General features: G+C 56.5%; 2 protein-coding genes across 4 annotated transcripts in view; both read left to right on the top strand.

Moving 5' to 3' along the window:
• Positions 1-20,267, top strand: part of INTS3 (integrator complex subunit 3) — a 40,734-nt gene extending 20,467 nt beyond the window's left edge. Inside the window, exons 8-31 of one of the 2 annotated variants that reach the window (XM_021088512.1) lie at positions 917-1,061; positions 2,224-2,353; positions 3,648-3,745; positions 5,542-5,733; positions 6,638-6,725; positions 7,221-7,300; positions 7,738-7,829; positions 8,174-8,280; positions 9,006-9,125; positions 9,486-9,615; positions 10,030-10,084; positions 10,325-10,428; positions 10,983-11,027; positions 11,228-11,347; positions 13,582-13,735; positions 14,748-14,816; positions 15,368-15,443; positions 15,943-16,056; positions 16,402-16,450; positions 17,478-17,645; positions 17,969-18,069; positions 18,206-18,278; positions 18,466-18,622; positions 18,742-20,267. In XM_021088512.1, coding sequence (XP_020944171.1) covers positions 917-1,061; positions 2,224-2,353; positions 3,648-3,745; positions 5,542-5,733; positions 6,638-6,725; positions 7,221-7,300; positions 7,738-7,829; positions 8,174-8,280; positions 9,006-9,125; positions 9,486-9,615; positions 10,030-10,084; positions 10,325-10,428; positions 10,983-11,027; positions 11,228-11,347; positions 13,582-13,735; positions 14,748-14,816; positions 15,368-15,443; positions 15,943-16,056; positions 16,402-16,450; positions 17,478-17,645; positions 17,969-18,069; positions 18,206-18,278; positions 18,466-18,622; positions 18,742-18,819 — 2,545 coding nt within the window. In that variant the 3' untranslated portion in view covers positions 18,820-20,267. 2 annotated transcript variants of the gene reach the window in all.
• On the top strand, positions 20,740-25,559 carry SLC27A3 (solute carrier family 27 member 3). 2 transcript variants are annotated; one of them, XM_013997096.2, is made up of 10 exons: positions 20,740-21,591; positions 21,943-22,152; positions 22,489-22,647; positions 23,220-23,344; positions 23,602-23,796; positions 23,904-23,994; positions 24,111-24,309; positions 24,550-24,647; positions 24,776-24,906; positions 25,222-25,559. In XM_013997096.2, the coding sequence occupies exons 1-10, from the start codon at positions 20,958-20,960 to the stop codon at positions 25,396-25,398; spliced, it is 2,019 nt and encodes a 672-aa protein (XP_013852550.2). In that variant the 5' UTR covers positions 20,740-20,957; the 3' UTR covers positions 25,399-25,559. The 2 variants fall into 2 exon arrangements, with proteins under 2 accessions (XP_013852550.2, XP_020945464.1); XM_021089805.1 differs by having other exon boundaries at positions 20,806-21,591; positions 24,550-24,619.

The raw sequence follows: 26,838 nt of genomic DNA, 5'->3' as shown, positions 1-26,838 counted from the left end.
AAGCCGCCTCCCCCCGCCAGTGTCCTTGGCTGCTGCTCTCATTCTATGAAGGGAAAAGGCCAGAGCCTCCTAATTAGGTGGCTTGAGCCCTTTTCCGGAACCAGGATGTTGCCTGGTTGGATTAATTAAACTCCCTGTCTTCTTCCTCTGGTTCCCTGCCTTCCAGCAGGGGTGCCAAAGCCCTTACAAACCACCCGCTTGAGGGAGGCAGCTCCCCGGTTTTGGCACCTTGAGCCAGCACTGGAGTTTTTGGAATCCCCCTACGGTGTCTCAATACCCCATTTCAAGCAGCAGGGAATGTGCAATTTTTTCATTACCCCTTTTCCCCAGGGAACCTCTAAACCTCCTGGGAAAATAGGCTTTGCCCTCCAGAATCATGTTCTTTTCAGATTGTGACTTAAGGCAGGTGACTCACTGTGTGGGAGTGGAATCAGTGGCCAGAGAGCCGGCCAGGGGAAGGTTTGTGTCTTGGTGGGCTGCTAAGGACAAGCTGACAAAGTGTGCCCTGAAACTTGGTCATCCCCCAGAGACCCTCAGGCCATACTTTACAGCCCAAGCCAGGTAGAAGCTATGGCTTATCTCTATCCCTCGTACCTCGCACCGTGCTTGGCACTTGAATGGGTGAGTCAACAAACAAAATTATTTTATTGGAAGCTTTACTTCCGTGGTAAGGAGAGATTGCTTTCATTTAGTGCTTATCTTTATTGGGCACCTGATAGAGCGGGAGGAAATTGTCCCCACCTTAGCCAGTTGGTAGTCCAAGAGGGATTCATGACAGCATGAACGAGCAATTAAGGAACCAAAAACCTACTCCCAGAGCTAATCACCAGACATTTCCGGGGCACTGGAGCCAAGTGTGGGAGTGAATTGCGAGGGTCTAACCGAGTACAGGCGCCAGTGTCTTCCCTCCCTGCAGGGAGTGGGTATTGAAGAGCAGCATCCTCATTGCCATGGCCGTTTACACGTACCTCCGCCTCATCGTCGACCACCACGGGACCACCCCACTCCTGGCCCTGCGGCAGAAGGAGGTGGACTTCTGCATCTCACTGCTCCGGGAACGGGTGAGGACAGAGACAGTGTGGAGAAGTGAAACCCAGGACAGGACCCCTCTGTCGCTCCTGTGTGGTGACCTGGGGCCAGAGATGTTGTGTTGGAGAGATGGAGGTGGTTCAAGGCCTCCAGGACAGATGAGGGTAGGAGGGTGGAGACATCAGTGTGGAATAACCCTAGTTCCTGGAAACGCTGCCTGTTATGCTGGCATCCTAGGGAGTTCCCTGGTCAGCTTCGTGGACACTGTTGCACAGCACACCAGAGACATGGGCTGTCTTGTGTGCCTGCTGTTATGTGACCCTCCGCCACCTCCCTTCCCGGGTAACTGCCATGATCAAGTACCATTGTGAATTATCTACTGTCAGCTCCCCTGAGAGAGATCCTAGAGGTAAACTCTCATGCAGTGGCCACTAGCCACATGTGGAAATTTTGTGTGTGTGTGTGTGTCTTTTCTAGGGCGCTCCCGCAGCATGTGGAGGATCCCCGGCTAGGGGTCCAATCAGAGCTGTAGCTGCCAAGCCTATACCACAGCCACAGGAACGCAGGATCCGAGTCACGTCTGCAACCTACGCCACAGCTCACGGCAACGCCGGATCGTTAACCCACTGAGCAAGGCCAGGGACCGAACCCGCAACCTCATGGTTCCTAGTCACATTCATTAACCACTGCGCCACAATGGGAACTCCCAACATGTGGAAATTTAACTTCATTGGAATTAGATGAAAATTTAAAGTTCAATCTTTTAAGTGAATGAGTTACATCTCAAGTGCTCATGAGCCACATGTGGCTCGTGGGTATCCTTTTGGACAGCACAGGTAGAGGTCATTTCCGTTACCCTAGAATGTTCTGTTAGACCAAGCAGGTTATAGGGTGAGGTATCTGGGACTCACCCTACCAGCCTTAGCCTTTTGGAATCTTCGTCTCCCTAACCTGGATGGGAACATTCAGGGAGGAGAGGGCAGCAGTTTAATGTGAAAGCCAGTAGGGCTTGAGCAAGTGTCCATTAACCTCTCATCCTTGATTATCAGTCCCCTGATCAGCTCGGAGCCAGTCCCTTGGTTCCAGAAGAAATCAAATAATCCCTTGGACCCCTTGTTCCCCATCCTCCCCGCAGCAGGTACCCAATCCATATTCTTACTCTCTTTTGTGTCTCCTGCCGCCCACCCCGTCTAGTTTATGGAATGTTTGATGATTGGCCGGGACCTCGTAAGGCTGCTTCAGAACGTTGCCAGGATACCAGAATTTGAACAGCTTTGGAAAGATATAATCCATAACCCTCAGGCCTTGAGTCCTCAGTTCACAGGTAAGGAAGGGTTGGGGTACGCTGTCCTTGAGAGGTGGGAGGTCATGTACGTGTTGTTGGAATCACTAGGGCAGAGGCTGGTGGATAGGAGAGGCATTGGTGCTCAGATTTAGGATGCCTGGGACTGGGCAGGCCCTGCCAAATGCAGCTGGATGTGGGCCCACAGAGGTACCCAGAAGAGTTCATGTGTGCAAGGTTCCCAGACAGCCCCTACTTGGCAGACTCCCACTGTCATTTAAGAAAAAGTGAGACAGACCCGTAACCCGCCTCCTCCTCTCCTGGCAGCTCTTTGGCTCAAGAGGTGAGTTGATGACCATTTTCCAGCTTCACTGAGTCTGTCGGGGAGTCAGAGGTCAGCTCGTGAGACTGAGTCAGCAGAGGGGCTGAAATTAGTCCTGGAAGCAGAGGCTCCTCCCCAGGAGCAGTCATGCCACTGAATTCTCAGGAGCCAGCTTGGCCAAAATCCTTTTCAGGGGGAGGAACAGACTCTGGGTGCCTCCCCCAGCCAGGCCCTTCTCACATCCCTTTCCCCTTCCCAGGGTCCTGCTTACGGTCTGAACTGTTACCGTACAGCTTTGCTCCCCACTCCCCCTCCAGCGTGTGTGCGCATGTAATGCGAGGGCAGGAGCCTAGGACCTGGGGAGTTAGCAATGAAGAGAAGAAAGCCCCTGGTTCCACCTTATATTCACTGCTCTTACATTGCACATGTATTGAGTTGTGTTGAGTGCCTGCTGTGGGCTAGGCAAGTGTATGTTAACGCATTTGATCCTTGGACACTCCTGTAAGATGGATATTTTACTTCCCATATTTACAGATGAAGAAAATGAGGTTCAAGGAGATTAAATAATATGCCCGAGGCCACACAGCTAGTGTCAGAGGCAGGATTTGGATCCAGGTCTGTCTGACTCCAGAGCTCGTGCTTATGCCACCACACCTCACTGAGCCTGGGACCCAGTGACGGGACCTTCAGGAGCAAGAAGAGAGGCTAGGGTTTCCCATATTTCCCCCCAACTTTCTCACATGTTGCCAACTGGAATAATGGGAGTGGGGGTCTCTGGCTGGCCAGTGGAAGAAAGGAATGAATGTGCCTGGGTCCCGGGGATGGTGGTTGGCTGGAGCAGATCGTACAGGTGCTGGCTAGACCCCCAGCCTGTGCCTGTGCCTGTGCCTGACCTCTCTAGGTCAGCTCTTAGAAGTTCCCCAGGAGCAAGACCACTTGCCATTAGTTCCTGCCTTCTGTTCCCTCTGGTGCTCAGTCTTCTGTCTTTTCTCTTCCTTCCCGCACTTGATTCAGGTATCCTGCAGCTTCTTCAGTCAAGAACGTCCCGGAAATTCCTAGCATGTCGTCTGACCCCGGACATGGAGACTAAGCTCCTCTTCATGACATCCCGGGTAAGTTCCTCCTGCCGCAGGAAGAGAAGCTGCAGGTGCTGGCTGGGCTTCTTCATTCACCTGTGGCTGGTTACTGACTGGCCGAGCAGTGCTGCGAGGTGCTCAGTAAGACAGATACAGTGCCGTGTCTTGTGAGGCTATCTAACGCGGCCATTAAACCAATACTTGTACACAAATAATGTCATGTACAAGTGTGAAATGTGCTGTCAGCGGGTAGGGAGAGTGGTCATTTTGGGTGACCCATGACCCCTCAGGAAGAGAGCTGCAGCCTTTTGGTTTCCAAACATGGCTACATTATGGCAGCATTGCTTGAGGAGCATGTTAAAAATACATCTTCCGGAATCTCACTCACCCAGAGAATCTGTCTGAGGAACCTGTATTTTTAACAGACTTTCCAGGCAGCAGCTCCTCTGCAGCCAGTCTGGGGTTGGGAAAACACTGCTCTAGCCAACTTTCGGTTTCCTAAGTCATCCAGAACTGTCTAGATCTGGGCCGTCCCATGTGGTAGCCGCTAGCCACATGTTGCAATTTAAATGTTAAAATAAAATTGAGAATGTAGTACCTCTGGAGTTCCTGCTGTGGCCCAGTGGGTTAGTGGTCTGGCTGCCTAACCCGTTCAATCCGTGGCCTGGAGCATTGGGTTAAGGATCTGGCATTGCCACAGCTGCGGCTTGGATTCGATTCCTGGCCCAGGAACTTCTGTATGTTGTAGGTGTGGCAAAAAAAAAAAAAAAGAAAAAAAAAATAGTCCTCAGTTGGAATAGCTAGCTAATATTTTTTAAGTGCTCAGTACTCATCATTGTTGCAGAAAGTTCTGTTGGACAGTGTTTCTTTAGTGTTTTTTTTTTTTTTTTTAACCCTTCTGCTCTCTCTGTTAGTTGAATTGGGGTATTACAAGAGGAAAACTAGGAGTTCCATCGTGGCTCAGTGGTTAATGAATCCGACTAGGAACCATGAGGTTGTAGGTTCAATCCCTGGCCTTGCTCGGTGGATTAAGGATCCAGCTTTACCATGAGCTGTGGTATAGGTTGTAGATGCAGCTCAGTCTGGTGTTGCTGTGACTGTGGTGTAGGCTGGCGGCTACAGCTCCAATTAGACCCCTAGCCTGGGAACCTCCATATGCCATGGGAGAGGCCCAAGAAATGGCAAAAAAAAAAAAAAAAAAAAAAAAAACGCAAGAGGAAAACTAGATCTTTCCTCTTAGGGGGAGCACTTGCTGCAAGAAGGTTTGGAGAGTCTGTGTCCTTTGGATAATGATCCTGTTAGGTCATTCAGCCTCAGGAAGCTTTTGGTCAGTGCTGAGTAGTGAATAGCATTTTATTTATTTTTTTAATCTTTTGTCTTTTGTCTTTTTAGGTCCGTACCCATGGCATATGGACGTTTCCAGGCTAGGGGTCTGATCAGAGCTGTAGCCTCTGGCCTAGGCCTCAGCCACAGCAATGCTGGATCCGAGCCACGTCTGCAACCTATACCACAGCTTACGGCAACACTGGATCCTTAACCCGCTGAGCAAGGCCAGGGATCGAACTTGCATCCTCACAGATACTAGTCGGGTTCATTAACCACTGAGCCACGCCGGGAACTCCGTGAGCAGCATTATTTTAAATCCAGAAGCCTCTAAATCAGGATGTCTTCCCAAAGGCGAGGGACTTGAGAGACAGTGTGAATTAGCGAGTAAGTTGTAAGAAGAAATTGAGGTCTGAGCTGAGCCTGGAGTAGAATGGTGCCTGTTTTCTTCTGCCCAGAGACCCTACCCTCCCTTCCCAGATTTTCTTTCTAACGTCCCCTTCCCCCAGGTGCGGTTTGGTCAACAAAAGCGATACCAGGATTGGTTCCAGCGCCAGTACCTGTCAACCCCAGACAGTCAGTCTCTGCGCTGTGACCTCATCCGCTACATCTGTGGGGTGGTCCACCCTTCGAATGAAGTGCTGAGTTCAGACATCCTGCCCCGATGGGCCATCATTGGCTGGCTCCTGACCACGTGCACGGTGAGGGGCCAGGCCCTGGGAACGCAGCTGCGGGGTGGTGCAGGGCCCCTCTTTGCCTGTGTTCGTGTCTCCGTGCTTCTCCCTGGCTCCCTGGGCCACCTGACCCCGAGGGCCCTTTTATTCTCTTCCTCCTGAATGTCTCCACCTTCGTGTCTGCTGAAGTTCCCGGGCTCATCTCCACCTTCACTGCCAGTCCCCAAGCCTGGCTTTCTGAGGCGTCCCCGTCTTTCCCATCAGCTGCCAGAAACCACAAATGATCATTGCTCTGACTTGTTTCTCTCACGGATTCAGGGCTGGTGTCCCTTAGACCCTCACTTCCATGCCTTTTGGCATCAGCTCTGGATACTTCTCTTCTCCCAACGTAGTGAGTCCGCAGTGGAGTCATTTCCTTCCCAGTGTTTCCTCCCTGTGCCTGGGGTGGGAAGCTCTTCTCTGGCATCTAGCTGCCCTCTGACCTCTTCTGACAGGGATCCCCCTCCCCCGACTGACTGGGTCCTTGGAATGTGCTGATTCAGATACAACAACAGGCTGTTCCTAAGGGTCTTTCCTTCAGGAATGCGCCTGGGAGCTCAGCGAGGGCAGCTCAGGGGCTGGTCTGAGTGTCTCAGCTCAGAGGGGAGCAGGGGACTCCCAGGCACGGATGTTGTTGCTGTGGGACCAGGGATGTGCTGTGGGCGCCTGAGAACCCAGGCTGATCCCTAGCCCCTTGCTTGGTGAGACCACAGGGTGGTCACAGTCATATACGGATTTGGGTGCTCTTCGCCCAGTGGGGGTGTCACCCGGTCTCACTGGAAACTGAATGTCATAGGCAGAGCAGTTACGTGGGCCCTGGAATCTGCCTTGGGCTTCTGAAGGGAAGGGAGCTGGTTGATGAAACTAGCCCTCTTTTTTCCTTTCTTTTCAGTCAAATGTCGCCGCCTCTAATGCCAAGCTGGCTTTGTTTTACGACTGGCTGTTCTTTAGCCCAGACAAGGACAGCATTATGAACATAGGTATGTGACCGGGACCAGGCAGCACCACTCCCCACCCCCAGGCCCCGCTGCCTGTTCTCAGCGATAGCGGCCCTAGATGTCAGGGCAGCTTATCTGGGAGCAGTTCCGTTGTTCCTCCTCAGTGTTCCCTTGACCTAGAAGGAAAATTGCTTTGATGAGGCTGAGGGATCCTTCCACCCGCTTCACCCCATCGCCTTATTTATGCTTGGGCTTCGAGTGGGGAGGGCCTAGGCAGAGAAAAAGGCTGTGCTGTCTCCTGCTTTTCCTCTCCTGCTGTCTCCCTCCTCCAAGCTGAATGCTGGGGACAAGAGGGGAGATGAGGGCTGCCAGCTCTTTGGGGGGTTGTCTGCTTTTGGGTCTGCTCCACGGGACTAGGGGGGCAGGGGGAGAGACGTAGCTTTCTCTGGAGCCATTCATATGTATCGATACCTCGTTTTATGGAGCTGGAAACAGACTGTCTGATATGGGGGGACCCTTTAATTCCACATCCTCCAGAACCAGCCATCCTGGTCATGCATCACTCCATGAAGCCCCACCCAGCCATCACTGCCACACTCCTGGACTTCATGTGCCGTGTAAGTGCCATCACCCTTTGCTGCCCCCATGCCTGCGTGAGCAGGGTTAAGTGTGCGTCCCTTCTAACCTTGTAGATCAGTGAATAGGTCTTCCCAGTGCCCTTTGGCTGTGGAGCAAAAGTGGGTCAATGTCATAGCTCCTCTCTCCCAAGTTAGTGAGCACTTCTCTTCTCTGTCTCCAGTTGGGTTTTTCCGTGCCTCCACGGGGTTTCTCAGCCTCAGAGGTGATCACTTAAGGGAGAATCCGGTCTCCTCGAGGAGCAGCCAGGTCGAGCGAGAGTCTCCCTGTTGGGCAGTGCAGAACAATCAGGACCATCTCAGCCATACTTCCCAGTGTCTCCTGATTAAAACTGAAGCAGCTTTTTAGATCTAATTCAGCAGAACACTCTGGATGGAAAGTCCTGTGCTCATTCTTTGGTCCTCCTCTTCCCTTCCAGATCATTCCCAACTTCTATCCGCCATTGGAGGGCCACGTGCGGCAGGGCGTCTTTTCCTCCCTCAACCACATTGTGGAGAAGCGGGTCCTGGCGTAAGGACCTCATGTGTCTGTGGGGTGGGCTGGGGGGGTGTTTTCTCAGTTTTCACCAGGTCAGGCACATCCAGGTACTGCTCTGTCCACGCTGACCCCCGCCCTTGAGAGCTATAAAAAGTACTGGCTCCACCGCGGACTGCGAGGCACATGTCCTCTTGACTTGTGGAGGAGTTTCTCTCTAGCCGGGGGCTTCAGATGTCTTCCCGAGGCCCTGGTGACCCTTCCCAAGGATCTGAGTATGGCCCAGTTGTACCCGTTGGGCTCGGACCTACTTGCGTGCCTCCGTGTTGCGTGAGGAGTGAGGAGCTCTGGGGTTGACCTTCATTCCTGTTGCCCATTAGGCATTTGGCTCCCCTGTTTGACAACCCAAAATTGGATAAGGAGCTTCGGGCGATGCTGCGAGAGAAGTTTCCTGAGTTCTGCAGTTCGCCCAGCCCGCCTGTGGAAGGTATGGAACCCGCCCACTCCGTCACCTGTTTGAAAAGAGGGAGGGACACATCGGGGCGCGCAGACTAGAGACCTGTTCGGGATGTCATCTCTGTGCAGGGCTCCACCTCGGGGACACTGTCCGTTTCAGTCTTTCCTTCCCCAGTTCCTCCTTTCATTCGTTTTTGGATCATCTTCCTTGGTTCTTCTCCATCTAATCGTACCTGATTTTCACTGAACTCTCTTGCTCTCTTAACTCCTGCTTTTTCTCTTAACTAACCTCGCCTCGGTAGGTAGAAGGCTTTCATGGGATGTATGTTTATCTCACTTCAGCTCTGCTGATCTCTCTTCCCAGCCCTGTGCCCTGGCCTCTGGTGAGGAGGTGTCACGTTGGGTCTCAAATCTCACTTCCAATTCCAGACAGACAGACAGACACACGCGCACACACACTTCCTTTTTGTTTTGGGGTAAGGGCTTAGGCCAAGCAGAGCTTCCCAGGTGAAGAACACTTCGACACTCACTGAACCTGAGCTGAGCATAGAGGAGCCAGGTCCTGCGCTGCTCTCACTCCTGGCAAACCCCCCCTGAAAGCCATGGACGCTCGAGGACAAGCTCTCTGTCCTTCCAGGGTCCATATTCCGTTTAGGTGGTGAACTCCTTATTCTCCCTCTTGCCCTCCAGTCTCCCCTTCCCAGAAGCATGGGACACAGGAGGCCATTAAATGCCCTGTCTTTCTTTACTCCCAAGTCAAAATTGAGGAGCCAGTTTCCATGGAGATGGACAACCACATGTCAGACAAGGATGAGAGTTGCTATGACAACGCCGAGGCAGCCTTCAGTGACGATGAGGAGGATCTCAACAGCAAAGGTGAGGCTGGCAGCATAGGCAGTCAGGCTCAGGTTAACCCCAGGAGGACTAGTTGGCAAGAGCAAGGCCTCCTGCCTCTGTCACCTTCGCCCCTCTGAGTTAGTTTTGTTAACAGGGTTACTGGGTGAGACTCCAGGGAGCACATGCCTGCATTTGGCACTGAAGCAAGAGGGAGAAAGGAGAAGTAGTCCCTGCCCTCGTTTGCGTCTCAAGGCTGGGACACGCACACAATCAGGCATTCACAGCTCTGAGTGCATGGGGCACACCCAGTGCGTGTGAGGAGACCCAGACCATTCAGGGGGCTGTCTCTGCTTCTCATGTCTGGGCAAAGTGACTTCTGTCCAAAAACACTCCCTTCAGGAAAGAAGAGAGAGTTTCGCTTCCACCCGATCAAGGAGACAGTGGTGGAGGAGCCAGTTGATATCACCCCTTACCTTGACCAGCTGGACGAGTCCCTGAGAGACAAAGTCCTCCAGCTACAGAAGGGGAGGTGGGTGCCGGCCCTGCTCTCAACCTCGGGAAGTGCAGCCCCGGGCTGCTTGGTGGGTGGGGGTGGGGTGTGGAGAGGTGGTCGAAGCTGCTTGGGAGCTGCCTTCTGCAATTTGGGCTGGAGGGTGTGGGCTGGGAGGGGAAAGCCCTGTTCCCCAGCATCCCAGGATCTCACTCCAAGGCACTGAGTAGAAAGCTCCTGAGACCCCCAGCAGTCGGTGAGGATTTCCCCTCTGTGGGCCTCTGCTCAGAGAGCAGCAAATTCCTTCCTAACCCCCCGCAGCAGCCCAGCTTCCCACAGAGCTCCTTTGTTTTGCTGTGTGCACGTGAGTGTGCTTGTGTGTGTTCTGGGTGTGTGTCCTGCCCTCTGCTATCATTTACGTCCCTGAGATTTCCTCTCCCTTCTGCACTGCAGTGATACAGAGGCCCAGTGTGAGGTCATGCAGGAAATCGTGGACCAGGTCCTGGAGGTGAGGAGGAACTCACCCCTTCAGGGAGGAAGGCTTCCAGCCCGCTCAGCTTTGGCCCCCAGGCAGCTGACTCCCTCCCTCCCCTCCCCTCCCCTCCCCTCCCCTCGATGGGTCCCCTCCGATGGGGGAAGGGGCCTGCTGAGCCTGGAGGTGGAAGCAGAGGCGTTCAGAGGCTGTGGGCAGTGGGGGCAGTGAGCTTTGGGTCGGACGGTGATGTCCCCTCCTCATCTCACCCCCCAGGAAGACTTTGACTCAGAGCAGCTGTCTGTCCTCGCTTCCTGCCTGCAGGAGCTCTTCAAGGCCCACTTCCGGGGGGAGGTGCTGCCCGAGGAGATCACTGAGGAGTAAGACTCGTCTTTCCTGACCGGCTCCCCCCACCAGGCCTCAGGAGCTGGAAGGATGCTCTTGTGGCCTGGCTGGGGACTTGAGAAAAGTCACCTCTTCACTTGTTTTTATTCTCACACACTGAGTCATTTAAACAAGGGTTCGTTTCTGCCTGCTGAACCCGAGACGGGGGGCGGTGGACTAGCTGCCCATCCTGTGTGGCCCGCCCAGGCAGCCCCAGCCTTTGCTGCTTCAGGTGGGCTTGGACCCTTTCCTGGAACCTCCCTGAAGGGCAGGAATCTCGGTTTCAGTGAGGACAACCCAGACTCACCTGTTAGGAACCTGATCTCTCTGCGAGCAAGCCCTGGGGCGCCTTTGGTAGAAAAGGAGCAGGCTGGCATTTAGCCTCCAGCTGGCCCTCCATGAAATCTGCTGGCGGTCCCCCCTTCCCCCCCTCACCCCATGAACTGTCATGTGTTGCCCCCCCTCTCGTAGGTCCTTGGAGGAATCTGGCGGGGGTGGGGGGGGCCTTCCTCCCCTCCATGGACTGTCACGTGTCACCTTGCTCTTATAGGTCCCTGGAGGAGTCTGTGGGGAAGCCTCTATACCTAATATTTAGGTAAGCATCCAGCTGTAGGAGATGCTACTCTGCCGTCCACCCTCCCTATTGGCCTGCATATGCTCCTGTCCTGGGTAGTGGGGCTCCCTTTCCAGAAAGGAGGGTGTGTGCAGTGGGCACAGAGCCATGCCCCCCAGAATCGCCCTAGAGGAGTCTGTCCTAAGAAGAACTCTCTCCTCTCCTCCCATCTCCCCCTCCAGGAACCTCTGCCAGATGCAAGAAGACAACAGCAGCTTCTCTCTGCTTCTGGATCTTCTCTCTGAGCTATATCAGAAGCAGCCCAAGATTGGCTACCACCTGCTCTACTACCTAAGGGCCAGGTGGGTGTGGTCCCTACATAAGAGGGACCCTATGATGTCAGGGAGTTCCCGTTGCAGCTCAGCAGGTTAAGACCCTGACTAGTATCCAGGAGGATGCGGGTTTGATCCCTGGCCTCGCTCAGTGGGTTAAGGATCCGATGGTGCCTTGCTTGAGCTGTGGCGTGGGTGGCAGACGCGGCTCGGAGCTGACATAGCTGTGGCTGTGGTATAGGCCAGCAGCTGCAGCTCCACTTTGACCCCTTGCCTGGGAACTTCCATATGCTGCGGGTGCAGCCATAAAAAGACAAAAAAAAAAAAAGATGTCAGGAAACATCCTGGAGAGCCTGTCTCCCCCATACGCTGATTCCCCACCATCCTTGGCTGTCTGCACCAGGGTCTGTGTGTGCGTGTGTGTCTGAAGGTGTGTGTTTTAATAACAGCTTCAAAGTGTACAGTTGAGTGATTTTTTGGTATATTCACAGGGATGTACAGCTATTATTACAGTCTCGTTTAGAGCATCTTCATTACCCCAGAAAGAAACCTCATACCCAGTCGCAGTTGCTTTCCTTTTCTCCTTTTAACCCCCTGCAACTGCTCGTCTCCTTTTCTGTCTCTGTAGCTTTATTTATTCTCGATACTTCATGTAAATGGAATCATACAGTGTTTGGTCTTTCATGACTGGCTTTTTTCACCTAGCCTAGGAACACTGTCGAGGTTCCCTGTTCCGGCGTGTATCTGTATTTCACCCCTTCTCAGGGCCACATGAGACTCCATGGGATGGATGTACCACAGCTGGTTTACCCACTCATGCGCCGACGCACAGAGCGTGGTTTCCCCTTTTTTGTCTGTTGGGAATAGAGCTTCTGTGAACCTTCATGTACAATTTTTTTTCGCGGACACATGTTTTCAGTTTTCCTGAGTATATTACCTAGGAGTAAACATGCGGAGTCCCGTGGTAACTGTTTTGAAATTTGTGAGAAAGTGTCACACTGTTTTCGGAAGTGACCGCACCCATTTTATGTTCCCCCCAACAGTGTGTGAGAGTCCCGACTTCTCTGCATACTGCCCAACAGCCCAACACCTGTTGGCTTTTTTTTTTTTTTTTTTTTTTTAATAGTTTTTGGCCATCCTGCAGCATATGGAGTTCCCCTGCCAGGGATCAGATCCGAGCCACAGTTGCAATGCCAGATCTTTAACCCACTGTGCCGGGCCAGGGATCGAACCTGCATCCCAGTGCTCCCAAGACACTGCCAGTCCCGTTGTGCCACAGCAGGAACTCCCACCTGTTGGCTTTTGATAATAGCCAGGTTAATGGGTGTGAAGAGGTATCTCATTGTGGTTTTGATTTGCATTTCCCTAGTAGCTAGTAATGTTGAGCATCTTTTCATGTGTTTTTTATTGGCCATTTGCACATATTCTTTGGAAAAAATGTCTGTTTGAATCTCTGTTTTTTAATTAGGTATTTGTTTATCTTGTGGACTTAACTGTTCTTCATATATTCTGGGTACAAGTCCCTTATCAAATACATAGTTTGCAAATTTTTTCTCTCACTCTGTGATTTGACTTTTCACCTTCTTGTAGGTATCCTTTGAAACACAAAGATTTTTTTGGGGGGGGGGTTGTTTGTTTCGGCTTTTTTGGGGGGGGGCCACACCCAAGGCATATGGAGGTTCCCAGGCTAGGGTTCCAATTGGACCTGTAGCCTCTGGCCTACGCCAGAGACACAGCCACAGCCACGTGGTATCCGAGCCACAGCTGTGACCTACACCACAGCTCATTGCAATGCCAGATCCTTAACCCGCTGAGTAAGGCCAGGGATCGGACTTTCGTCCTCATGAATGCTAGTCAGATTTGTTTCCACTGAGCCACAACAGGAACTCTTAAGAGTGAAGTTTTTTGTATATGTGTAAAGTAGGGTTTCCATGTATTATTGCTTTCATTGCTCAGAACCCAAAAAGCAGTAGAGAGGCTTTCTGTACCCTCACCTGAGCCCTCTCTCTCCTGTTCTTGACTCTTACTGGGTAGTAGCTTCCTAATGTGGTCTGAACCCTTTGTGGGGCCCTGGGGAAAGATGGGGAGAAAGAAGGGTGTCTCCTGATCCAGTACGTTGCCACGTCCTCGCGGAGGGCAAAGGAGGGCCATGTGATGGATCAGTCCCAGGCACCCAGGGCCGCACAGGGATTCTAGGTGGGGCTCTACCTAGGGGATGTTTGGGCTGGGGGCTGGGTCAGGCTGAGGCCCAACTGGTCTTGCAGCAAAGCCGCCGCAGGAAAGATGAATCTGTATGAGTCATTTGCCCAGGCCACCCAGCTGGGTGATCTGCACACCTGCCTGATGATGGACATGAAGGCCTGCCAGGAGGACGACGTGCGGCTGCTGTGCCACCTCACACCGTCCATCTACACAGAGGTCAGTAGCTGTCTGTGTCCATGCAGATGGGGAGCCGTGTAGGCGGGCTCTCGGGAGACTGCGTTATCCCGCTGCACCAAGCCTGTCCCTCCTCCCCCATCCCCGCTAGCCTCCCTAGGCCTTTTCTTCCCACACCACAGCCGTCTCCTCCTGCTTCTCCTTATCAAAGTGAAACATTTCTAAAACCCCCAGGGTTCTTGTCACGTGAGTTGGGGTCTGGGCCTGTACACTTGCATCCTCGGACCCAGCATAGGGCCTCCAGCCATCGGTGTCCAGGTCCCAGGCCCTCCTGCTGTCTGACGGCGCAGCCTCCGGTTCTCTCCAGTGGCTCCAGGACCAGGGCCTCTGTAGTGGAGACTCAGCTTTCATTTCCCTGGTTCGCTAACCCTCTCCTCTAGGAACTGGGCCACGGGAGGCGGTATAAGTTCCTCCTCTCAGCGAAAGTTCCCAGGAACAGGGAAATCGGCACAGCGTGTGGCTGGACAGGAGGAAGGGCAGGCAGCCGTCAGCGGGAGGAACAACAGGGATGTCAGCCAAGCACTCGGGGGAGGAGGGGCGCAGGTGCCCAGCTCCCTCCCCGGTGAGCTGCCCCTCCAGAAGGGACCCTGCCTGCCCCACACCCCGCACCCACCCCCCCACACACACTCTCTACACCTTTGCTTCTTTGGCAAGAGTCCGTGTAGACTGGACTTCTCTGTGGCCAAAGATGCAAATGCTCATCCTGTCACCACTCTACACACAGCTAACTGTATGCACCCAGCCCCTTTCAGCTCCAGCCCTGTCCTTGCCACACACGCAGGGTTTGTACACGCAAGTAACTGAACTTGGGTTTTTTAAGGTTAGAGTGCCAGCGTCAGAGCTGTTGGAGCTTGGTTTAGGGGTTTACATGAGGACCCCTTGCCTGGCTAGGCACCCCCCCTCAGTGTGTGCTAGGCAAAGGGGATGGGCTCTGAGGGTAAAGCTAAGGGGCGCCCTCTGGACTCCTGCCCGCCCTGCCCTCTTTTTTCTCCAGTTTCCAGACGAGACCTTGCGGAGCGGGGAGCTGCTGAACATGATCGTGGCTGTTATCGACTCAGCGCAGGTGAGCACAGAGCTGTCACCCGAGCGGGAAACAGGGCTCTGCCTCCCCCATGGCCCGCAGGCAGGAGCCTCTGCTCACCGGCCCCCTGCTCCTGCTCCTGGCTGTCACCCTGCTTCTGCTGCTCCTCTCCACTCGGTTGCCTCATCCCCAGGAGGAAGCTGAGCTTGCAGGAGCCCTTCTTCCTTTGCTTTTCTCCTTCCGAGACCTGTAATCCAGCCATCCAGGGCCCTGTCCTCCTCAGCACAGGCTGGGGTGATCCGAGGCCCAGGTGACCTCCCAGTGGGGAGGTTGCCCATTCCACCACTGCCATCAGGATGTGAGGGGTGGTTTTTAATTACTTTTCGCTCCAAATAGGCCTGAGAAGCCGGTTGCTCCTCTGCCAGTCTCCTTCAGCCTTCAGAACCCCTGGCATCCATCGGGTGCCTTTTCCCCCCATTCCTTTAAAACTAGGTTTTCATTCCTCTGATTTTCCCCCAATGATCCCTCCTGCCTGTCCTTGCGTGGCCTCTTTTAGAACCAGTGGGTTCTGCCTTCTCCCTCCTCGCCTTTAGCTCCAGGAGCTGGTCTGCCATGTGATGATGGGGAACCTGGTCATGTTTCGGAAAGACTCGGTCCTAAACATCCTCAGTGAGTGAGCAGGGCCTCAGGTGGCCCGGCAAAGGAGGGGGTGGCTGCCCCATGGGCTTTGTAGTAACAGAGAAGCTGGGTCTGGGGCTGAGAGGGCTGGAACATGGTGCCACCGCTGTGTGGTCTCGGGCAGTGTCTGTCCGGATCTCTCGTGCTTGCTCTGTAAATTGGAAGGACGTCCCCTTGGTCCTTCGGCCTCGGGGCTAAAGGAAATACAGAAGTTTTATGAAGGCTTTGGAAATAAGCCTTGTGTGGAAAGAGCAAGGATCTGCAGTCTTAGGTTCACTCTCCCTGCCTGGGGTGCTGGCTGGCTGTCAGTGGATTAGCTCTGTGTGTGCGTGTGTGTGTATGCCTGTGTGTGTGTGTGTATGCCTGTGTGTGTGTGTGTGTGTGTGTGTGTGTGTGTGAGAGAGAGAGAGAGAGAGAGAGAGAGAGAGAGGGAGAGAGGGAGGGAGGGAGAGAGAATACGAATGAGTGTGTCTCTTCTCTGTCTCCTCAGTCCAGAGCCTGGACTGGGAAACCTTTGAGCAGTACTGTGCCTGGCAGCTCTTCCTGGCCCACAACATCCCCCTGGAGACCATAATCCCCATCCTGCAGCACCTCAAGTACAAGGGTGAGCAGGGTTGTGGGAACACAGGGGAGAGGACACTCCTGGTCCAGCTGCTGCAAGGCTTGGCCTCTGGGCTGCTTTCCTGAAGAGCCCAGGTCCACTGCTCCCTCCTTACAGGCGCTGCTGCTCTTCAGAAGGGCCCTGCAGGCCCACAGTGAGCCAGGCACCGGGCTGGGGCTCAGGGGGCTCCAGGCTGCATAGGAGTGGGTCAGGGAGGGGATGGCTCTGCCTGGTTTCTTGTTGAAGATTATCTTTGCTCCTTCCAGTGGCTCTTGGTTGGGGGATGGGTGCCAGGGTTTCTTCCTGGAATTCCGCATTCCTCTGAACAGCCTCTACCCTCCCCCACAGAGCACCCAGAGGCCCTGTCCTGCCTGCTGCTTCAGCTCCGCAGAGAGAAGTGAGTTCCGCCCTTGGGGGCTCTTCCATCCCCAAACCCAACACACCAAGAGGTGCTGCCGGATAAAGGGCGCCTGTCCCCTCCGCTCATGTTTTTTCCTATTGTTGACATCTGCTCATTCTGCCCTTCCCCCAAAGTGATTTACAAATAAGCAGCTCCCTTGGGACTTGGGCTTCCTCTCGGCTTTACCCCCCTGCCCACCAGGAGCTGCCCTCAGAGGTGGAGACCGGACATCCCTGTTTCCTGCTGCCACAGTGATTCTAACCCCCGGTGGCTCCTGCTCCCCTCCCCCACCCTCCTGAGGCCACCACATGCTAACCCGAGGGGAGGAAGGGTCGGAGCAGACGGGTCACACACTGTCCCCTCGCTCAGCCTGTGCTCGTGCCAGGGGCGGGCTGTAGAGGGCGAGAAGGCAGCGGCCCCTCCCTCTGCCACTGGCATTTCTCCAACAGCCCCAGATAAATGGGCCAACAGCTGTGTGTCTTTTCCTTCCTACCTTCTTTCCTTCCTTCCACCTTTTCTCCTCTCTTGTCTGAGAGCCTAGAAATGGTACACAGTGTCCTAAAGGAAGTGGGAAGGCCAGAGGGCTGTGTGGGGCTGTGGCTTCTCAGCCCCCTGCCCTTTACTGTCCTCAGCCTGGACACCAGGGTGGCCCAGAGCTCTGGCGGGGCGGGGCTGGGGGAGCGCTCACACCGCACACGCTTGCCTTTTGGTCTCCCTGGCCCCCCTGCTGACTGTTCTGGGCCAAGTGGGGAGTGGGCCTCCTTCCCGGCACACACCCAGGCATGTGCACCTCCTACTGCTGCAGCAACCGCGGAGTCTCACTTCTCGTCCCCTGGCTCCCACAGAGGATGAAACCGGGCATTCCTTGGCCCAAAGAGAAGAGGGAGAGGGATGTGAGAGTAGGAAGCTACCGCAAGCTTGGGGTTGGGCAGGGGCGGGGAGGCTGGGGTGTGGGGGGGACGTCGGTGGGCGAGCTCCAGGGGTTCCTGGGGACAGCTGTGCGAGCAGCGTGCCCTCCCGCCAGGCCCAGCGAAGAGATGGTGAAGATGGTGCTGAGCCGGCCCTGCCACCCAGACGACCAGTTCACCACCAGCATCCTGAGGCACTGGTGTATGAAGCATGATGAACTGCTGGCTGAGCACATCAAGTCCCTGCTCATCAAGAACAACAGCCTCCCCCGCAAGAGGCAGAGGTAGGCCCCTCCAGGCCAGGCTGCCCACCTTCCCCTGCGGCGGCAACAGGGCTGTCCCTGCCTGGCTGGTGGGCGACATCTAGTGGTGTGATGCTGCCTGGCATGCAGGACCACTGTGGCCCCTTCCCCCTTTCCTAGTGGCCCGTCTTTGGCCCCCAGTCTCTGCACACCCCCTTTTCCCTGCCTAGCCTCCTCCCAGCCCTCCTGTCCCCTTCTCTGTACGGGCTGCCTCTGTCTTAAGAGGAACCCCCGTGGGGGAGGGGGTCCGGCTCCTAGAGCCCTCACCCCAAGCTCAGACTTGGGCTCTCGTGACTTGCCCGCAGCCTGAGGAGCTCCAGCAGCAAGCTGGCCCAGCTGACTCTGGAGCAGATCCTAGAGCACCTGGACAACCTGCGTCTCAACCTGACCAACACCAAGCAGAACTGTACGCTTTGCTGCCCCTCTGAGCCCAGCGCGTGCGTGGTGCTGCCCTGGCTCAGACCACCTGTGGCCCCGGGTGGGGGCGGCTCCCCGGCACCTCACTGTGCCTCCTTCCAACTCTCCGTTCCTTCTCTGTCTAGTTTTCAGCCAGACCCCAATTCTGCAGGCTCTGCAGCATGTCCAGGCGAGCTGTGACGAAGCCCACAAGATGAAGTGAGGCTCCTTGCGCTCTTGGCCTCAGGGAGTAGCTGGAGAAGGCCTGGGGAGGGGCCCTGCCGGGGACTCAGGATCAGCAAGACCATGGGGTTGAAAACAAATGGAGACCCTGGCAAGGGGCAGAGAAAAGGCTGAGGGACAGCTGCGGGGCCAGGACGCCCACCTCCGGGGTTCTCTCCCTCAGGTTCAGCGATCTCTTCTCCTTGGCCGAGGAATACGAGGATTCTTCCACCAAGCCACCCAAGAGCCGACGAAAAGCAGCTCTGTCCAGCCCCCGAAGTCGAAAGAATGCCGCCCAGCCCCCCAATGCTGAGGAAGAGTCAGGCTCCAGCAGTGCCTCGGTGAGACCCCCTAGCCAGGCACCCAGCCGTGCACAGGAGGAGAAAGAGAGGTGGGGTGCGGGCAGAGCTGGGGCCAGCAGCTGCGCAGGCTGGTGATTCCCTCCCTGCATCTCTTCCAGGAGGAAGAAGACACCAAACCGAAGCCCACCAAGCGGAAACGGAAAGGGTCCTCTGCAGTGGGCTCTGACAGTGACTGAGGCCCCGGGTCTCCCCTGCCGCCCCAGTCGGACTGCCCCCTCCCCTCCTTGGTGAATCAAAGGTTAACAGGGCTGGGGAGATGCCGGGGAACACCCTGTCCCCATCCCAGAGCTCCCCTGTGAGAAGGACGAGCTGCCTCCTCCAGCCCGGCCTGAGAAGCTGCCATGCGGCCCCGGCGCCTCCTCCCTCCTCTCTGGGGCCTGCAGCCCCCCGACACACTGCTGCTCCCACTGAAGCCAGAGGCCGTACACAACCTGGACTGCGGTGGACGCCTTCAGCCCCTGCCCCCTCCCGCAGCCTCCCCAGAGGCTGTTTCAACAGAGAAGAGAAATGGCAAAGGGGCAGCTGGCCGGAGAGGTTAGACTGAGAGTGCAAACGGTGTGCGGGCACCCTTCCGCCTTCCCCCTCCACGTCTTGATTTGCTCTGAACAGGCATTTTATAGTGGCCCTCCGTACATCAGTCATGAAATGGGCATTTAATCTGTGACATGGTCAAGTCACCTTCTCCTCTCCATGGGGCAGATGCAGAGGCCACAGCCCCACCTGGGATGCCCTGGAGGCTTGTGTTGGCCTGAGGTTGGCACTTTGAGCCCAGGGAGTCCCAGAGACATGTTCCACAAAACTGTCAAGAATGGTCCCATTTCCTTGGTTCTGTTTCTTTTTTTTTTTTTTTTTTTTTTTTTTTTTTTTGGCAGAGATAATCGAATTTTTAAAAGTTGTTTTTAAATGACAATAAAACAAGCCAGAATCTCTTTCGTGCCGGAGTTGCTGCCCCCACTTACTCTGTGCATGTACAGGTGGTCTCCATTTAATGGGCACCCCACCTCGTGGCTTCACAACTTCCCCTTCCCCCCCCCCCCCCCCCCCCCCCCGCCCACCTCCTTGTCTGGAGCAGGAGGGCCTTGGCTTTACCCCCATCCTTCTTGCTGCCTCGGGCAGTGCAGGCCAGACACTGGGCTGTCCAGGCAGAAGTTAATGCTGACACCATCTCCCAAAGGCTGTCTTGTCCTTAGCCATCTCTCAGTGTTATATGCTAGTGCTTACCAACTGCTGGAGAGGACTAGGTCTTGGGCGGTGAGAGAGGCTCCCAGCTCGGATCTTAGAGAGCAGAAGCATGCCTAGCGGAGAGGGCTCAGACACCTGGAGAAGGAACCCGCCACAGTCTGGCCACCTGCCCAGCCAGGTGTACCAGCAAAGAGCTCCTTGGCTATGCTTTTGTCCCGCTGCTGTCCTGGGAGGCTGGGTGGCAGGCTGAGGAGAGAGGTTTGGGCTGACTTCAGACAGCTCCTCCTATTCAGCCTGCAAATTTGTCTTACAGAACCCGGGTTCTCCCTTCCCTCAAAGCTGCTACAACTTTCTTTGAAAGTCTAAACTGCCCGAGGCCTCCTTTTTTCCTTCCTCTCTCCTTCCCCGGTTTCCTCTGCCCCAATTAAAATCAGGATGGAAAGCATTCACTGGCTGGCCCCAGTTATTGTACCTTTGCCCAAAGGGACGGGCCTCTGCGCCACGGCCCCTCCAGAAATCTGACTGAGCCTCCACCTTTCCCCTACTTAACCCCACCTATCTCCTGGGGCGGCGGCGGCGGATGGAGGGAAGGCTTGGGTCTGGCTGTCCTGCCGGGACTTGCAGCACCATGTGGGCAAGGGGCCGAGTTCTTCAGTCTCTTCTGGGAGAGAGCAGCGTCACCCTCCCATCACGAGTGAAAATGGGATGAGAGGGAAAGACAGACTTGGATCCTAGCGCCCTAGCTCTCTGGCTGGGAGCCCCAAGTCCAGCCAGATGCCTAGATCTTCCTAGAGAAAATCGGAACGGGACCAGACCCTGAGACTGAGGGAGGGCGGGAGCAAGCCCGAGACCTGGTAGGGTGCGGGGAGGGAGCGCGCCTGGGGCGGAGCGTAGCTGTGGGGAGGGCCGGGCGTGCGGGGCCGTCCCCCACTAGCACTCCTCCGGGGCCTCTGCTCTCGGCCCGAGGGGAGGGGGGCTGGGTGGGTGGGAAGGGGCGTGTGCCAGCGCGCGCGCTCCCGGGACGGAGAGGTCTAAGCGCTAGAACCAGCGGCCTCAGTTTTGTAGAAGGGAGCATCGGGGCAGTCTGTGAGCGGCTGGGGCCAGACAGGACCGAGTCGAGGGAGCGGGCACCATGGCCGCCTTCCTGCTGCTACCCCTGCTGCTGTTGCTGCCGCTGCTGCTGCTGCTGCCGAAGCTGCGCCTCTGGCCGCAATTGCGCTGGCTCGCAGCAGACTTGGCCTTCACTGTGCGCGCCCTACGCTGCAAACGGGTCCTTCGAGCGCGTGCCCTGGCCGCGGCCGCAGCCAACCCGGAAGGTCCCGAGGGGGGCTGCAGCCTGGCCTGGCGCCTGGCGCAGCTGGCCCAGCAGCGCCCGGCGCACACCTTTCTCATTCACGGCGCGCGGCGCTTTAGCTACGCGGAGGCCGAGAGCCAGAGCAACCGGGCTGCGCGCGCCTTTTTGCGCGCGCGAGGCTGGGACAGGGGGTCTGGCGGGGGCGGCGGCCCACGGGGCGCCGGGGAAAGCCAGTGGGCGGCGGCCGGAAGCGGCGCGGCGCGGGCCGGGCGGGAAGGGGACGGCGCGGCACCTCTGGCACCTGGGGCCACCGTGGCGCTGCTGCTCCCCGCCTGCCCAGAGTTCCTGTGGCTCTGGTTCGGGCTGGCCAAGGCCGGCCTGCGCACCGCCTTTGTGCCCACTGCTCTGCGCCGGGGTCCTCTACTGCACTGCCTCCGCAGCTGCGGCGCCCGCGCGCTCGTGCTGGCCGCAGGTAAGGCTGCAGCACTCGACAGACGGGGGCGGGGCCAGCCACGGAAAGGGGCGTGTCAGGGGGGCCGAGAAGAGGGGGGCTTGGAACTCGCCGGCAAGCTTTCCCTGGGGCGCGGAAAGGGTGGGGAAACAAGTCTCCGGGTTTTCGAAGGGCTGGAGCTGGGTCTCTGGTTCCCCAAGGATTTCCGTAGAGTTGGGCTCCAGGTCCCAGACTCCTGAGGGGACGTCCGTACTCTTCAGCCTCACCCCGGAGCAGTGCGAGTGGGGTTGGGGGAGCGAACAGGGCAAAGGGTGGGGAAAGCTTCTGGAGAGTGGTTAGAGCCATGGAGCTATGCTTTCCCACCTCATCCAGAGTTCCTGGAGTCCCTGGAGCCCGACCTGCCGGCCCTGAGAGCCATGGGCCTCCACCTGTGGGCTGCAGGTTCTGAAACCTATCCGGCTGGAATCAGCGATTTGCTGGCTGAGGTCTCAGCCGAAGTGGATGCGCCAGTGCCTGGGTACCTCTCTGCCCCCGAGAACATAATGGACACGTGCCTGTATATCTTCACCTCTGGCACCACAGGTGAGAGCTGGTCACGATGTTTACCTCCCAGAAGCTAAAGCCAAGGAAGGCAGGGGCCTGGGAACAGGACCTGTGACCTCCTCAGCTTCTCGGCCACCCCTCAAAGCCCCAGGAGAGGTTGTTCGTCCCAGTGGCCATATCCTGCCTTGCCAACCCTCCCATCCCTCTCCACCTCCCTGAACTTCCCACATTTCTAGGACAGCCTGGCTTGCCTTCTCAGTTTCAGTCTTGCCTCTGCCTCTTGCTGGGGGAAACCCTGCAGGGGCAAAGAGAGAGACAAAACCTGGAGCTCAGACCCTTCTCCTGATCTCGCCACCGCCACCCTCCACCCCACAGGCCTCCCCAAGGCTGCTCGGATCAGTCATCTGAAGGTCCTGCAATGCCAGGGGTTCTACCAGCTGTGCGGTGCCCGCCAGGAGGATGTGATCTACCTCGCCCTCCCACTCTACCATATGTCCGGCTCCCTGCTGGGCATCGTGGGATGCTTGGGCATTGGTCAGTCTCCCCTTCCCCAACCCGGCTTTCAGCCCTCTGGCAGATGTTTATGTCAGCAGACATTTATTAAGTAGCTACTGTGGTGTGCTTCCCTGGGGTGCTTCCTGAGTTCTTCAGGGTAGAGAATCCAGAGGAAGGAGGAGGCAGGCCCTCCTCACCAGGAGCTCCTGGTTCAATGGAGACTGTGTCACCTGCACTGACCTACAGGCTAAGCAACTAGGGCGGCCATGCAGTTAGCAGAAGGCCAGGCAAGGGGGCAGCAGGAGGTTGGGGGGGGGGGGTGGCGGTGCTGTGTCAGCCCAGGAAGAGGCAAATGGAGAAAAGGGTTGGGATTTGGGGGCAGGGTTCCAGGATGGACTGCTTGGGGATGGGAAGTGGGGAGAAGACATTAGCCTCTCCAAATCACAGGTGGGCCAAGCTGGCCTGTGGAAAGTGTGCCTGTCACAGCCAGGCCTTTCTAGGGACCTGGCTACAGGGAAGGCTGGTGTCGAGGAAGGAGGGGGGCGGTTCAGGACTCCCTGCCCCCACCAGCTCTTAACTTCCCCTCCTTCCTCCCTCCCGGATTCTCGCAGGGGCCACGGTGGTGCTGAAGTCCAAGTTCTCAGCTGGTCAGTTCTGGGAGGACTGCCAGCAGCATAGGGTGACGGTGTTCCAGTACATTGGGGAGTTATGCCGATACCTTGTCAACCAGCCCCCGGTGCGTGGGCACAGATCCTGGGCAGAGCCACAGAGACAGGGAGATGGGCAGTGGGCAGAAGCTACTGGAACAGTTGTCCAGGGGTGGGAGGGAGAGGAAGGGGAGGGGGAGGAGCCTGGAGTGGTAGGACTCGGATGCTTAGGGCACCTGAAGGAGGTCACAGTGGAAGGGGTTTGAGGGCAATGGGAGACAGGGCTTCACTTAGGGGAGCTGGCATCGGCATTGAAGCTCCCACGCCCTCTCCCGACGTGTCTCAGAACCAGGCAGAGCATGGACATAAGGTCCGGATGGCGGTGGGCAGCGGGCTGCGGCCGGACACCTGGGAGCGTTTTGTGCGGCGCTTCGGGCCCCTGCGGGTGCTGGAGACCTACGGACTGACAGAGGGCAACGTGGCCACTTTCAACTACACAGGCCAGCGGGGAGCTGTGGGGCGCGCTTCCTGGCTGTACAAGGTGAGTTGCAGGAGGAAACTGGAGACCCCGTGGAACAGTGCAGGGGTTGGTGGGGAGGGGGCTCGTGCACCTGAAATGACCCAGTGCCTGGGTCTCCCTTCCCCCAGCATGTCTTCCCCTTCTCTTTGATTCGCTATGATGTCACCACAGGGGAGCCGGTTCGGAATACCCGGGGGCACTGTGTGGCCACATCTCCAGGTTCGTGCCCAGATCGGGGGAGCTGGCAGATGAGGATTGGACTTGGAGAGTGGGGTAGGGGGCAGGAGGCTCTGGGCAGGGTGGGCAGCCACTCCTGACCCCGGTGACTCTGCCAGGTGAGCCAGGGCTGCTGGTGGCCCCTGTGAGCCAGCAGTCGCCGTTCCTGGGCTACGCTGGGGGGCCAGAGCTGGCCCAGGGAAAGCTGCTGAAGGATGTCTTCCGGCCTGGGGATATTTTCTTCAACACCGGGGACCTCCTGGTTTGCGACGACCAAGGCTTTCTTCGCTTCCACGACCGTACTGGAGACACCTTCAGGTATCTGTCTCACGTTCTCCTTCCTCTCCTGGGCATCTGATCGCTGTGACCCCAACTCCCCAGACCTCAGCTCCCTCATCTCCTGTCCCTACCCAGCTCCTCACCGGACCTCTCCTCTGCAGCCTCCTAAACACTTCATCCCCGAGACCGCCTGGCACCTCGCCCTCATCCCTGACTTTGTTCCCTCCCCATCGAGCGCACGAGGCCCTGACCCGGTTGCCAATCTCTGCTCTCTGGCAGGTGGAAGGGGGAGAATGTGGCCACGACCGAGGTGGCGGAGGCCCTGGAAGCCCTGCATTTTCTTCAGGAGGTGAACGTCTATGGAGTCGCTGTGCCAGGTGCCCGGGCATGGCGGGGGCAGGGGCTGGGGGAGGGACCTAGCCCACCAGCTCGAAGTGGGCACAGGGAGCGTGAGGCCTCGCGCTGGTCAGCCCCTACGGCTGACCCTGCCCCACACATCCACCAGGGCACGAAGGCAGGGCTGGGATGGCAGCCCTGGTTCTGCGTCCCCCACACTCTTTGGACCTCGTGCAGCTCTACACCCACGTTTCTGAGAACTTGCCACCTTATGCCCAGCCTCGATTCCTAAGGCTCCAGGTAACCAGCCACTTCTCCTCCAACCCTGTACCTCACCCCACAGATCTGCAGCAGTCAGTGGCCCCTAAACCGCACAAAGGGAACCCGCATAATACACCCTGTGAAGAGAAAGAGCAGTTCCTTCCCAGACGCCTGCTTTTCACTCCCTTCACCCCTGGCTCCTCCTTTTCCCTGTCGCCCCCTCCCCTAAACCCTGACTTCATCCCCACCCCCCTTTCCCCAGACCTGCCTGGCAACAAAACCCAGGCAATTCCCATGATCCCCTGGGGCAGATGCGCCTTCCTTCAGCTCCCTTGGTCGCCTCCCCCTCCCCAGGAGTCTCTGGCCACCACAGAGACCTTCAAGCAGCAGAAGGTTCGGATGGCAAAGGAGGGCTTTGACCCAAGCACGCTGTCTGACCCACTCTACATTCTGGACCAGGCCGGGGGTGCCTACCTGCCCCTCACACCTGCTCGGTACAGTGCCCTCCTGGCCGGGGACCTGCGCATCTGAGGGCCCCCACACCAGCACGCCTGAGGGAGGGACCTTGTCGGGGGAGGGGTATCGCAGGTGCATCGGCTGCTGTCAGGGACCTTTGCTATACCAGATTTGTCATTTTTATTTTGTAATAAATGTAACCCGAGCCAACCTGGCTCTGTCTTTCCGATCCACAATATTCTTCTTCCCCGACTGTGGAACTGCTTTTCTCTCTGACACTTCCTCCCGGCACCGAGCCACAGGCACCATCACCCTGACTTTGTGTGGGCGGGAGCTCAGTGTCTGGACCTCAGTGTTTTTCCTCTCAGGTGACCCCAGGTGATCCTTGTCCTCGGAAAACCCCTGGTGACTGCCTGATGTCTGTGCTCATATGTATCTTGACGCAGTTTCACTCCCTGAGTGCTGGGCCCCCACTGCTCTCTGGGGAGCTGGAGGACCCAAGGGGTTGGCTTAAGTGGCAGAAGTGGACAGAGGCACAGAAACGCTGCCCCCTGTGGCCAGCGGAAACCCCTCCACAGACTCAGGTGTGTTTGGGGCCTGGGGGAGTTTCTCACCCTGGTAGAACAGAGGTTTAATCAAACCTCTGTGGGGGCAAAGGGTGCTCTGGATGGGAGTTCCCGTTGTGGCTCAGTGGTAACGAATCCAACTAGTATCCATGAAGATGCAGGTTCCATCCCTGGCCTCGCTCAGAGGGTTAGGGATCCAGTGTTGCCATGAGCTGTGGTGTAGGTTGCAGATGCGGCTCGGATGCCATGTTGCTGTGGCTGTGGTGTAGGCTGGCAGCTGTAGCTCCGATTCAACCCCTAGCCTGGGAACCTCCAAATGCCACAGGTGTGGCCCTTAAAAAAAAAGGTATGCTCTAGATGCCCACCCCTCTTCCCTCACAGCTGGCTTTGATAAGCAGATCAGTGAAGGGGAAGAGTGGGTCCACTCAGCCCCCCAACTCAAATGTTCCTAATTTTACCTACTCATAGGCCCACATTCCCAGAAGTAGCAGCCCAGGTGGGGGCCCCTTAGGTTCTGCGGAGAGTTTGACTGAAGCAAGGCTCAGAGGGCAGGTATGTTGTGGGGTGGGCAATCGAAAGAAAAAAGGCGGAGTTCCCATCGTGGCTCAGTGGTTAATGAATCCGACTAGGAACCATGAGGTTGCGGGTTCCCTGGCCTCGCTCAGTGGGTTAAGGATCTGGCGTTGCTGTGAGCTGTAGTGTAGGTTGAAGACGCGGCTTGGATCCTATGTTGCTGTGGCTGTGGTGTAGGCCGGCAGCTGTAGCTCCATTTGGACCCCTAGCCTGGGAACCTCCATATGCCGTGGGAGAGGCCCTAGAAAAACAACAACAACAACAAGTTAATCATCTAAAAGTTTGAAATGATGAAATGGCTGCTTACCTTAGAACTAAATCCCCCTTGGTTTTAAGCTGTGGGTCCTCAAAAATTTCTACTACTTTCCTTTGGGTT

This window comes from Sus scrofa, chromosome 4 (assembly GCF_000003025.6).
Source record: "Sus scrofa isolate TJ Tabasco breed Duroc chromosome 4, Sscrofa11.1, whole genome shotgun sequence".
Classification (NCBI taxonomy): domain Eukaryota; kingdom Metazoa; phylum Chordata; class Mammalia; order Artiodactyla; family Suidae; genus Sus; species Sus scrofa.
This window is presented reverse-complemented; position numbering and strand designations above follow the sequence as displayed.